The sequence below is a fragment of the Juglans microcarpa x Juglans regia genome, chromosome 1D (assembly GCF_004785595.1).
Source record: "Juglans microcarpa x Juglans regia isolate MS1-56 chromosome 1D, Jm3101_v1.0, whole genome shotgun sequence".
NCBI classification, from domain to species: Eukaryota; Viridiplantae; Streptophyta; class Magnoliopsida; order Fagales; family Juglandaceae; genus Juglans; species Juglans microcarpa x Juglans regia.
In genome coordinates, this window is record NC_054594.1 from 35829704 (window position 1) to 35841992 (window position 12289).

The 12289-nt window shown below is 36.8% G+C and overlaps 2 protein-coding genes and 1 pseudogene across 3 annotated transcripts; 2 read left to right on the top strand and 1 right to left on the bottom strand.

Annotated features, from left to right (window-relative positions):
• The first annotated feature begins 1393 nt into the window (after positions 1 to 1393).
• Positions 1394 to 6784, top strand: LOC121239295 (peptidyl-prolyl cis-trans isomerase FKBP16-3, chloroplastic). 2 transcript variants are annotated; one of them, XM_041136510.1, is made up of 7 exons: positions 1394 to 1548; positions 1809 to 2092; positions 3444 to 3527; positions 4312 to 4361; positions 5388 to 5436; positions 6065 to 6139; positions 6543 to 6784. In XM_041136510.1, exons 1-7 carry the CDS (start codon positions 1461 to 1463, stop codon positions 6660 to 6662), a joined length of 750 nt encoding a protein of 249 aa, XP_040992444.1. In that variant the 5' UTR covers positions 1394 to 1460; the 3' UTR covers positions 6663 to 6784. The 2 variants fall into 2 exon arrangements, with proteins under 2 accessions (XP_040992444.1, XP_040992447.1); XM_041136513.1 differs by lacking the exon at positions 6543 to 6784 and adding an exon at positions 6282 to 6524.
• Positions 6785 to 8829: 2045 nt separating this feature from the next.
• LOC121255845 lies at positions 8830 to 9546 on the bottom strand. The gene has a single exon (XM_041156383.1). The coding sequence runs from the start codon at positions 9544 to 9546 to the stop codon at positions 9019 to 9021; it is 528 nt and encodes a 175-aa protein (XP_041012317.1). The 3' UTR covers positions 8830 to 9018.
• Positions 9547 to 9717: 171 nt separating this feature from the next.
• On the top strand, positions 9718 to 12069 carry LOC121255836 (annotated as a pseudogene).
• Positions 12070 to 12289: the final 220 nt, after the last annotated feature.

Here is a 12289-nt window from a genome sequence, read left to right on the forward strand (position 1 = left end):
CTATTATTTACAGAATATCTTAGATCACCTCATTATCCAAACGCAATCTAATTTTAAAAACTCATAGTACCTACAACCCTACTTCTAAAAATACAAACAAGCCTCTCCATATTTCAAACAAGCGTTTCTAATCATGCTTTGGTACATTTTTCTTGGTTTGGAGGAAAGGGAGAACATGCACTCTAGATTTTTTACACCCTACTTTAAGGATGCCTTGCATACCAAGCTTGAGAATGCACTGGTTGAATTGAGAAAGACCAATCCCAAATACTCTTAAGACATAGCCATATAAGTAAGTTCTATATAGCCATCCTCTTTTTAAAATATAATTATGAAAAGCTTATCGGTAGGTTTTTGTCTAAAGTATCCTTTTTTGCCTTTTGGATTTAACTTTAAGTGGTATGTTTTTCTTTTGTAGTAATAAAGAGGTGGGAAATAAAAGGAGAGTGAGCTTGTTGGTTTTAACTCGAATAAAGACTTAAAAGCCTAAATTGAATAGTCAAATAAAATGAGATGGTGTGAGAAATATGTGATATTAGTGAGATGATTTGTAAATACTAATAAAATAATTTGAGTTAAGATTTTTGTTGGATTTTGGGGAGAGAGAAAATGTTAAACAAAAATATTACAAAATTATAATATTATTATAATATTATTTTTTTAATATTATTTTTATTTTGAGATTTAAAAAAATTAAATTATTTTTTATATTTTATATGAAAGTTTGGAAAAGTTGTAATAATTAATAATGATTAGATGAAAAAGTATGAAAAAAAATTAAAAAATATTTATATTTAAATAATGTTTGAACGTTAAGATGAGATGAAGCCAAATGCTTATCCAAATGAGGCCCTACTCTTTTTATAAAAATAAAAAAGAGACCAAAAATTATCCGATGTGCTAAGAGAACATAAATGTATATCTTTAATATGTTATCACGACATTATAACATATTAATCTTGTCATTTAAAAATTAAAAATAACTGAATTATTGTTATTTTTATAATATAATATAACAATAATTATAATAAATCAATAGATTAAAATGACATAAATTATAAATAAATAAAAATTATATAAAATAAATGTAACATATTAATTTACACTTAGGGTACGTTTGGTTTTAAAATCAAATTCAATTCATCTCAATTCATCATTATAATTTTTTTAAATTTTAATACAAAATATAATAAATAATTTAATTTTTTTAAATCTTAAAATAATAATAATATTAAAAAATAATATTCAAATAATATTTTATCAACTTAACTCAATTCATTTTAACATCTAAACACACTCTTAACGTCTCATTTATAAATTCATTTATATAGGAGATGGGGCTAGAGCACGAGGTACTTGCCACGTGGAACCAGTAGAAGTGCCAAACCAGCACAGAGAGAGATTTATTTTTTATTTTTTATTTTGATGAATAACACAGAGAGAGAGAGACACATATACATATGACACGCCAAGATTTCGTTATCCGTTTCCGAAGGTTACGAGCTCCTCGCTTCACAAGGAGGATGGCTTCTCTGTTGCTTCCAATTGGTAATCCACTCTTCTAGTTTCTTTCCATTTTAATTTTATTTTCCAAGTTCCCTTACTCGTAATCATAGTTCTGAAAGCAACATGCAGATCATGATTTAGAAACGGTAAACTCTGTTTTCTTTTCTTTCTTCCGTTTATGTTCTAAAAATTGCAAACCCTGATTTCCTGTTACTTTTTTGTTTCAATATTCATTCCTTTTTCTATGACTTCAAATGCGATCTCATGCTCCTAAAATCTTCGTGATATTCCATTTGTACTAGGTTCTGCTTTTGGCAACAGTCTGTTTGCCAATCATCAAGCCATTTCCAGTGATAAAGTTCGCGGTCTGGTTGTGAGATGCTCAACTTGGGATCTTAAGGCTGAAGCTTCAAGGGCAAGTGAATTGAGGGATGCGTTCAATGTAATTAAACGTAGGGACATAATTGGGCTAGCTTTCGGATTGTCAAGCCTCTTTATAGACTCATTTGAAGCCAAGGGCGCTGGCTTGCCCCCTGAGCAGAAGCCAAGACTCTGCGATGACACTTGTGAGAAAGAGCTTGAAAATGTATGGTGAGATTACATGGCCCCTTACCTGCCCGCAAGAATATCTTTTCAGCACTTCAAATGTTACTTGCTAATTAGTACAGTATAACAAAGCCTCCTCACTGAAGCAGGTTGCATTGTACTATTTTTTGTAGCATGCACCTGACAGTACTATGACTTAGGAAGATAACAATTAAGCTGTTGAAAGTTAAAACATAGCTGCCACCGCTGTAGGATTAAACTCTTGTATATGCTACTATATAAATTCGTAATATGCTATATATGCTATTCTTTCACTGGGAGTGTCCAACTTTATGTGGGCTTATAACCCTTGCCTGTAGCACTGAATGCCTGTTAGTAACTTGATTCCAGTCTTCTAGACATGTTTATAACATGTCTTGATGTCCTGAGTTACAGCAACGAAGTGTGGTTTCAGTAAATGAGAAGTCTTAAAAACATGCTCAATCTCTTATGTCCATTTGACCCTTCTCATGTAGAGCTAAATTTCTCCTGACATTTATACTAAATATTGCATATCTCTCTTTTAAGACCATTTCGATTGGTTGTCTCTCATTCAATAAAATTTTTATTACTGAAACTTTTCTATCTATTTTTTCTTCTTGCAACTTTCCAGCATTATACTTAACAGTCATTCTGAAGCATCCTGAGGCTAGAGTCCTTCTCATTGGGGCTTAGTTTTCACACTACATCTTGTTTCAACATCTTGCCCCTCACTTATTACATAATCGATCTCTATTCAAGTTGGTCAAGTAATTACAGCACGAGACTCTTTGTTTGTACTGATCTCCATGTTTGCTCCATATTAGGTCAATTCATCATATTCTCTTCACATAAATGAAATCCATATTGTACCATGATGTGATAAAATTCATCGATTGAATCCTGAATCTTTGTTTTTGTACTGAAACCCAGTCAATATTACAGGAATTACATTGGAATAATTGCTAGATGGTCTGAAAGAATAATGCCTAAGTAATAAATGAATTCCAGCAGGTTCTCCCCAGCCTTCTTACACTACCACAATCATTTTGATGTAAACTAGTTCCGTTTGTCTATAAATGTTTTCCAACCATCCACACTGGTGTAATTGATTGGACCAAGAGATCGATCTCGAGTGTGAGAAACATTTAACCAACTTCATGGCAGTTATTGTGATCAATGCTCAAATGGTGGCCCCAAATTAACATTATAAAGGCCACTATTACAGGAGACCGTTGTGGTTCAAACATATGCTATCATATAAAATATCTGTGATTGTGAGTCTGCATGTAATTAGTTTTGAATTAATATAGACTATTGACTTCTATTGTTGATGATTTTATGCTCAATTTTGGATTCACTCTTGAATGAAGGTACCTATGGTAACTACAGAGTCTGGTTTGCAGTATAAGGACATAAAAGTTGGTGCAGGCCCTAGTCCACCAGTTGGATTTCAGGTGGGCAAATTTAGTCTGGCTCTTGCATATTACTTTATTCCTGCAGCATGTGATGATGAACCTAAATATGAAGTAAGCAGCAATAGGAAGAGTCAACAATAGATGACTTTCCAGCTTGTGCAAAGTAATTTGTACCAGTAAATTTAATTTATGGACGATTCTCCAAATTACATTGCTGATTAACTCTCTCAAGTTGCATTTGAGCTATATTCAGAATCAACTGGTGAATGACATCTTTAGTATGGGTCTATCCCATGCCTTCAAGATGGTTAGGAAACTTGGTGCATATTCATCAAACTGTAACTTAGGAATTGGTAAACAACTGTAGCAGTCGTTGCTTCTGCAGACAGCAGGAGTAGGTGATGAGGCTTCTTTGGTAGTACAATCCTTCTCTCAGTTTCCCCCCTTGTTATTTCTCATCCAAAATTCTCTAGTCAAATAACCTTTTTGATTCCCATGTCCCATCCAAGTCTGCCTGCCTACTCTGTCAAAGATAGCATAGCTTCATATTTTCGCATTATTCATTGGATCAGCATTCTCTCCATAGACTTTATGTATCAATATATTGAGCTGGTATGCATGACTAAAAGACTTTACTGACTTAATTAAGCTTTTCTAAGAAAGGACCTTCTTTAAACTGTCCGGTGAAGTATACAGTTGCTTATGTTAATATAAATGAGCATGGAAATAGTTCTATATCCTCACCTTCCTCCTTGTACCAATATATTGAGACTTAGTTCTTACTTCATGTTATGACCATTTCTTCGGTTGATGTCATTGTTAGGTGGCTGCTAATTATGTTGCCATGGTTCCATCTGGACAAATATTCGACAGGTAAGAACATTGATTACTTGGAAAATGTAATTAAGCTCTATATCTCTAAATTAGGCTCAGACTTTGAATGTGTTCTTAGGCCACCATGTCATATTTGTCTTACGGAGGGCTTAAATATAGACTTTTGATCAAAATGTGCATTGGTCCCTGACCTATGTGACAGATTCTAAGACTCCGTTTGCCCATCAAAACATTTCCATTTTCCTTGAAATTTCAACACAAACATGTTTTAACCCCCACACATATATTTTCAACTCCCAGAAAACTCATCTAATCACAAGTGGACCTCACCACTTCACAAACACCAAAGATACACATCTCTTATCATTTTCTTTCCAAATATCTTCAATGGACTCCACCAATCACAAACATAAACACAAAGACACCTCAAAAGTTTTTCTCAAAATCCTCAGAATTTGTTATGCTATAATTTTGTCTGGGAAATAATGATCTTGCCAAGTGCTGGATAAAAACTTTCATACCCATCTTATTGTCACTATGGTAACTGTAATTATTGTACCCTGACAGACTTTCTGTCGTAGATGTTTGTGTCAATGTTGACATGGCATATAAGGCCACAATAAGGCTCACAAGATCGGAGAAGATAGTGCCACATTACAACACCCTTCTGTTGCCACACCAATGTTCCGTTCCTACCATTCTTCTCTAATTTTGTGAGCCATTTTGTGACCTTACATCACATTTCATATCAACAATACGCATTATTTGCATGGTGACAACAAAACAGGGCAAAGATCAAATCAAACCATTTTCAAAACATCAAGCGCTAAATTAATACGATCAATAGCGAGGGACAAAATTGAAATCTGACACATAGTTATGCAATCAAAGTTATATGAATCAACATATAAATCTTAATTTGGCCCACATTAAATCTTAGTTCGTTTTAGACAGCCTAATGCTAGGACCCACTTTTGTGTAAAGTCCTGCACTGGCATGTCACAGGGTCTGAGAAACACTTACAATTTCTTTCTTCTCTGAGACATCTTCCTTTAAACTCTGCAGTTCATTGGAGAAAGGTCAGATTTACATTTTTCGTGTTGGCTCTGGTCAGGTGAGCTTTAGAAGCGGTTCCTAATCCTTTGTGATTTACAGGTCACCAAGAAAAAGAATCGATGTTAATTTACTGCATTTTATTAATTCAAACCATTTCTCTCGAGTTCCTATAAAAAATCGTTGCATTTTGTTCGGTTCAGTCTAAGCAATCGTGGTATTTTGCAATCGTGGTATTTTTTCTGCACACACTCCTAATTGTGAACTGTTAACCTGCTTATAAGCTTTCGTATACCATCATTAAGTTGGTTACGTCTAAATAAGGATCTACGCCTTACTTTATAATAAATAAATAAAGGAGGTTCTCCACCTTTCTGGTTTTCCAGTCAGTCATCATAGGAGGATAATGCCTGTATGATCTCACAGGAAAGAAAAAAGAAGCAAAATAAATAAATTACTAAACAGATCCGTGTAATGGTGATAAGCATGTTCCATCATGTGCCATGCAAAATTTTAAACTGGAAGCAGCTACATGACTGTATCTCTTAAATGGTATCCTTACTTTATCCATATTGCTATAGAAAATTAGAAAGAAGACCTATTCTCTTTAAATGGACAAATGTTTCATGCATGTGCTCACTGTAAATTCTGCTACAGCTTTACTGATTATAATCTAAATGGTAAAACAGGTGATCAAGGGACTTGATGAAGGGATCCTGAGCATGAAAGCAGGAGGAAAGCGTCGAATTTTCATCCCAGGATCAGTATGTTTTTCACTTGATATTTGATGCTGCAACATATTTTTGCTCATAATTTCCTTTTCCCTCGATTCTTTTGATGCTCCTATGCAAGATAAAATGTTCACAAAGGGGTGTTTGAATTCATGTTCTTTTTATTGCTTTCTAGGAAATTTAGGGACACATAGTCCCAGCTGTGGGGATTGAACCCTAGATCAGAACCCGTCCCTGGGGGATGGATGGAAGGCCAAGGCCTATTGGCATTAGAATTCATATTTACCTTTCTTTTTATGGCTTGAATCAGCAATCCAGATTCAAAATTTTCATTTTCTGCCCATGTGTCTTCCCAAGAGCCAATTGCAAGTTTCTGTTCTGAAAAATTTTGGTGGAAAGGTTCTAACGTGTATTGGGTTTGTTGCTTTTTGATTAGTTGGCATTTCCAAAAGGTCTCACTTCAGCTCCAGGAAGGCCAAGAGTGGCTCCAAACAGTCCAGTCATCTTCGATGTGAGTTTGGAATATATACCAGGCCTTGAAGTGGATGAAGAGTAACAGAATTCTTTGTCCCCTTCTTTTTTCTTGTCCCCTTTTTTTACCTTTATTGGCATCCAAAACAAGTTCATGATTTCAGTACTAACATTGTAAAACTTCCATTAATTCATTAATTTCTTTTTTCACTGTACAAAAGCAGTATTTATTCTTCATTCCAAGCCTCAAATGCATGGTTTGGTGGCAACAGTCGAAACAAATCTAAAAATTTGACCATGGCTCCACTCTTTTCTTTGTATTATGAACCAACTCTAAATACAAGTTCTTTGCTTCCATTGGCAGCCAACTGCCGAGGATACAGAACATGGAAGGAATTATTTGTATAAAAAGGGAAGACCTACGATTCCCCAACTCATACAAAAAAAGAGGAGTTTATTTTATTTCATTGTTTAATGTCATTATAGTCAGTATTACTTCTTTTTTTTTAGAAGAGGATGGAACTCCATTCTATTAAAAGCCAATGGTTACATTCCAACACCTTGGAGTTACAGCATAGAAATCCAAAACCAAGGTGTAAAAACAATCGACCTAGTTATAAACCAAAAACAAAAATCAATTTTGAGGGTGCCGTGCACGGGACTAGGATTTACTCTACGGGAGTGGGTCTGAAGGGCCCTGCCTTGGAGAAGTTCCCCGACATAAAAACAAAAACAAAAATCAATAAAAAACTAGATCATTTACAACATAAAACTGTGAGTACTAATTTATCAGTACGTGAAGTAGATTGTTTTTTCCTTTGGTGCTGTAATAAACTCTTCACGAACACCCTTGACACCCATCTGTGCAAGTGCATCAGCCACTTGGTTAACCTCCCTGTAAACATGACAGCAATGAGGATACGAGGTCCCTTGGCAGTAGCCGAATCCTATCCCAATGTTCATACCTGGACTATAATAATTAGCAAAACCAGCCAATTCCACCCTCCACCGCCATACGCACGTGAGTTGTCCACGGCCTGAAGCTGGCCTTAACCATTGTAAAACCATTAGGAGGTTTAATGGGAATAGGAGCCATACCAAACTACTGTAATATGTGTATATACGCACTGCTTATGTCTTCTGATCTGAAGGAGGACGGCTTCGACATTTGATCCGCAAGTAAGCTTTTAACTCGAAAACACACACTTTCCACAGTCTCCAACTTATCTTCAATTCAAGCCTTACATCTCCTGAACCATAGGCACCAACTTATTACAGATGGGTGGTATACCCACTACAACTCCTAACTGAGACACAACATGGGCTTTATTGAACCATTTCTCTCCACTATGTATTTCCAGTTTCGTATACTATAAAATCTGAATCCCAGCAAAAAAGCAAATTCATGTCAGGCCTGATAAAGAAATAAGGATATGTACAAATTTATTCATTTATTTGCTTGCTTATCATTATGGTAAAATCAGTATGTAAGTAATACTGTCTGGTCTGTGATCCGAGAGCATCATGCCAAAAGCCATCCATTCAATGAAAATTTCTATTTTCATGTGGAGAATCGAGATGCTTTAAGAAGGGACTGCTTGTTGACTCAAACATCCAAAAACTACATATTGCATTAGCATCCAAGTGCAATTGTTGCTCTGGCCCTGATAGAGAAACAATGGTATGTAAAATCAGTATTTTACCATAATGATTTTTTTTTTTTTTTTTGATAAGTTCAAAATTTTATTAAACACAATGTAATAGGCGAAGCCCATGTACACATAAAGTATACAAAAGAAACACCTAGTTACATTCTAATACTAGAAAAGCAAAAACAAGAACTCGTTTACAGCCCCTCCCTTGAGTACAATAGCAGAGAACCAGCTAAGCAAAGTGCTTATAAAAAACTTCCAAAATTCATCTACGTTGTGTTCCCTATCATTAAAGCACCTCTCGTTTCTTTCCAACCAAATACACTGATAAGCAAGCAAATAAGTGAACAAATTTGTAACAATTACTCGTAACCACTGGTTTGATAACTGGTTGAAACTACTGTTCTGATTCTGTCTATACGCTCCCAAGAACAAGGCAAGGAGACAAATGAACTGGATCAACTCGGAACCTTAATGTAAGACTGGTTTTTCAGTCCACCAGCTTTGATTATTCAATTCAATATAACTTGCTATAAACTGTGCAAAACACATGGTAAAAAATAGAAAACATTGCCTATGCAAACTGGTTTAACCAAGCAATAATAAATGAACCTGCTTATGTTCTCGTTAAAAATTTGCTATGCATAGTTACAATTTCTGGATAGTCTTGCCACCCGACGGCTAATAATTATTCTGTTCTTACAGAGAGATTAGGATTATGCCACGTATCATCGACATAACATTTACTCGAACCCGAATATAGAAAAACAAGAAAGGAAAAACACTACACTAGCCTGACAAACTAAGATAAACAGAAGTCGCAATGCCAAGCGCGTACACGCCGATTGCCGTCCCAATCAAGTCCGTTCCAGACCGAGTCACCGCCCCGATTCCAGCAATCCCGACTATTCCAATCGGAACTCTGCAGAGAACTGCTTTCCCCGCGTTCGACACCACGGCATCCGTGAACAGCTCAACGGCCCATTCCTTGAACTGGGCGGGCCCGAGAAGGGACTCGTGCGGAGCGGTTAAATCCTCTCTGTTGGGCAGCCGGCGAGTCACTGCTCTGAGGGCGGAGTCGACCTGGGCTTGAGACGGTGGCGAGGGGACCCACTTAATGATGAGAGGGTGGGGCCGGAGCGTGGATAGGGTGCGGTGGAGGTGGTCGGAGGCAGTGGCGAGTTGGTAGGGGAAGACGCCGGGGAAAGCGTGCTGGGTCAGGGAGATGCAGTGCGTGTAGCCTGAGTCGCATGCTGAGTCGAAATCGGACGAGTTTGAGAGTGAAGCCTTGACTCGCTTGGAGGCTGAAATGCCCATCTCTCTCCTGTCTCTCCGCCTTTAGTCTGATACACAGCTGATAAGGTAGTTTTGAGGTCGATGAAAGTACTTATTTGCCCCTCTTCAATATTTTTCTTTGATCACAAAAGAGCAACATCTTAAAGCTGAGTGTGGATATACATTCCCCGCTTTCTCCATCCCTTCCGCTTGATGGAATTCAGTCTAATAATGGGCTCTCTCAAATTCCACTTTCCTCAACTGGGTCTTCTCCAAAACCTTCCCAAACCCCACCCACGCTCTTCCGTGGTCACCTGCGGCCTCAGGGGCGGACCCCAGAAAGCCTCTGTGGAGGAAGAGTGTGCTCTCCTCGGAAGCCATTCAAGCAGTCCACTCCCTAAAGCTATCCAAATCGTCCACAGGCAGATTAGAGGGGGTTCTTAGTAGTAGAGTTAGTAGGCTCTTGAAGGCGGACTTGTTGGACGCCTTGGGTGAGCTGCAAAGACAAAATGAATTGGACTTGGCTCTTAAGGTATATATATTACTCCTTGTTTAATATACACGTATTTTTGAGTGTGTCACAGCTTGAATTGGCCCTTGGAGTACTGCTATATACATGAAGTTTGCGACTGTATATATGCGTTATTTGTCTCGTAGATATCGATATTTGGAAGATTGGGATTGATGCCGGAAACCCTAATAAAATTTCAGATGGAAAATGGTTGGGCCAGATCCTTATTTATATGGTTAAAATTAGAATGACTGATTTATAGGCTGTTTTGGGATGCGGTAAAATTTCTGTGTGAACAAGAAATATTAAAAATTAATTGGGGTTGTTCAAATGTCCCTCAAACGTAAATTTGCTTCCGTTCGTTGTTCATTTTCCTTTTGGGAGATACAAGGAGCGTTCAATTATGCTAGAATTAAAGTTTAGGGATGATATTTCAGACTGTTAATTATTTGGAACTAACCCCACCATGAAGAAAATGTATTGGGATTTTTGGAATTGGCTGGCCTGTTCCTAATCCTTCCTGTCCAACTGGTTAGTTTACCAGCTTCCAAGATGCTGACTCCAATCAAGAAAGCAGTCGTACGAAGTTTTGCTCTACTATTAAGTGTATCATTTTAATTGCGGTGTTTTGGTATAAAGTTGAATATTTTTCTTTTGAATTTTGTATCTTCTTCTGAATATCTATCAGGCTTTAGGTCTTCCAATTTGTGCGCAAGGAAGAGTGGTATAAACCCGATCTGGTGTTATATTGTGACATGATTCTATTGCTGGGAAAGAACAAATTGATTGAAATGGCTGAAGAGCTCTTTTCGGAAATGAAGAAAGAAGGCTTACAACCCAACACAAGGGCTTTTGCTGAGATGATTGGGGCATACATACGAGTGGGTATGATAGAAAAAGCCATGGAGACATATGAATTAATGAAGGAATCAGGTTGTACCCCGGATAGGCTAACGTTTATGATATTGATAAGGAACCTTGAGAAGGCCGGAAAACAAGAACTTGCAGCAATGGTAAAGAAGGAATGTGCTGATTTTGTTGATTATTCCGAGAAGTTCCTTGAAGAAGTTGAGAAATATGTAAGGATTTATAGTCATTGTGCACTTGTGCTTCTTATGCTTTTTATCTGAGTACGATCTTGGCATGATTTCCTATGTGCCCTCATTAATAGGGTGAAAACGAAGCTGTTTTCTTGCTGTTACATATAGAAAAGTCTTTATCAGGAAAAATAGGGAAGAAACTTTCTCACCGCTTGTCATTTCATAAAGACATTGATATTTTCAGAAAGCATAAGCATTTTGTGTGATTCATGACAATAACCTTTTTTTTTTTAGCTTTGCAGGGTAGAAAAAAAAAACAAGTTTATTATTTTATAGACAGTTTCCTGACTTAGACAGTGTTCTATTAATTTCACTACCTTTAAGTAGCTGCATAAAAAAACCTCCATTACTTTAATGAAGTAGTTCGGCGTGGACTTTCAATTTTGTTCTGATAAATACTTTCAACTTCGAAGGCTATTCACTTGCGTACATATTTAAATTCCCCATGCTAATGAACAACAAATGATGTAGAATGGTGTCACTTTTAAAGTTCCATGCATGAACGAGGCAACCTTTCTCCTTAAGTTTACAAATTTTTATGTTCATCAAGCTTGTTTCAAGCTAGTTGCTGACTTGGGATCCTCGTATTGTTTCAGCGAAGGAGGCAATCAATTGATCTTGTGTGATAATTGCCAGTACCTGGACTGCAAACCTTGGACGGGTTTTCTCTGGTAGTTATAACTGGAATGAGGCAACATACTTAGCCAGGCTCAACTGTAGGTTGTTGAAGCATTTGTCAACAGAGATGAGATGATGAGATCTACAGAATATGGTTTGGCACTGTTGTTAGTATGTGATAGTTGCAGAATTTTTAGGACCTGCCTTTGTAGGTTTCCATGTGGCTATCTTGATTCTTCATTTCATATGAGGAAAAACTGGATACCGTAAATGTTTATAGATATATGCTGGCCATGTTATAACAGTTTAGTGTAATTCAATAGATCATTTTGGATATATCTGAGGCCTCTTCTGATTTAAAGAAACTCCGGATTATGTTTTCATGCTGTATTATGATTCTATGGCTACATTGTTAGATGGGAAGTTAGTTTTTGTCCGCTTATATTCTTTGTCAAACGTAGTTGCTCAGAACATGTCTAGAGGTATACGAGGATCATCTGAAACCAGGAAAATTTTTGGCCAAACAAAGAGTAAACCTAAAACTGCTCTATAGTTT

Excerpts from the sequence above, each read along its gene's own strand:
- LOC121239295 (XM_041136510.1), top strand. The coding sequence starts at position 1,461 with ATGACACGCCAAGATTTCGTTATCCGTTTCCGAAGGTTACGAGCTCCT. Across the intron at positions 3,528-4,311 it reads GTCCACCAGTTGGATTTCAG|GTGGCTGCTAATTATGTTGC; the intron begins GTGGGCAAATTT and ends TGTCATTGTTAG. Across the intron at positions 5,437-6,064 it reads TTCGTGTTGGCTCTGGTCAG|GTGATCAAGGGACTTGATGA; the intron begins GTGAGCTTTAGA and ends ATGGTAAAACAG.
- LOC121255845 (XM_041156383.1), bottom strand. The coding sequence starts at position 9,546 with ATGGGCATTTCAGCCTCCAAGCGAGTCAAGGCTTCACTCTCAAACTCG.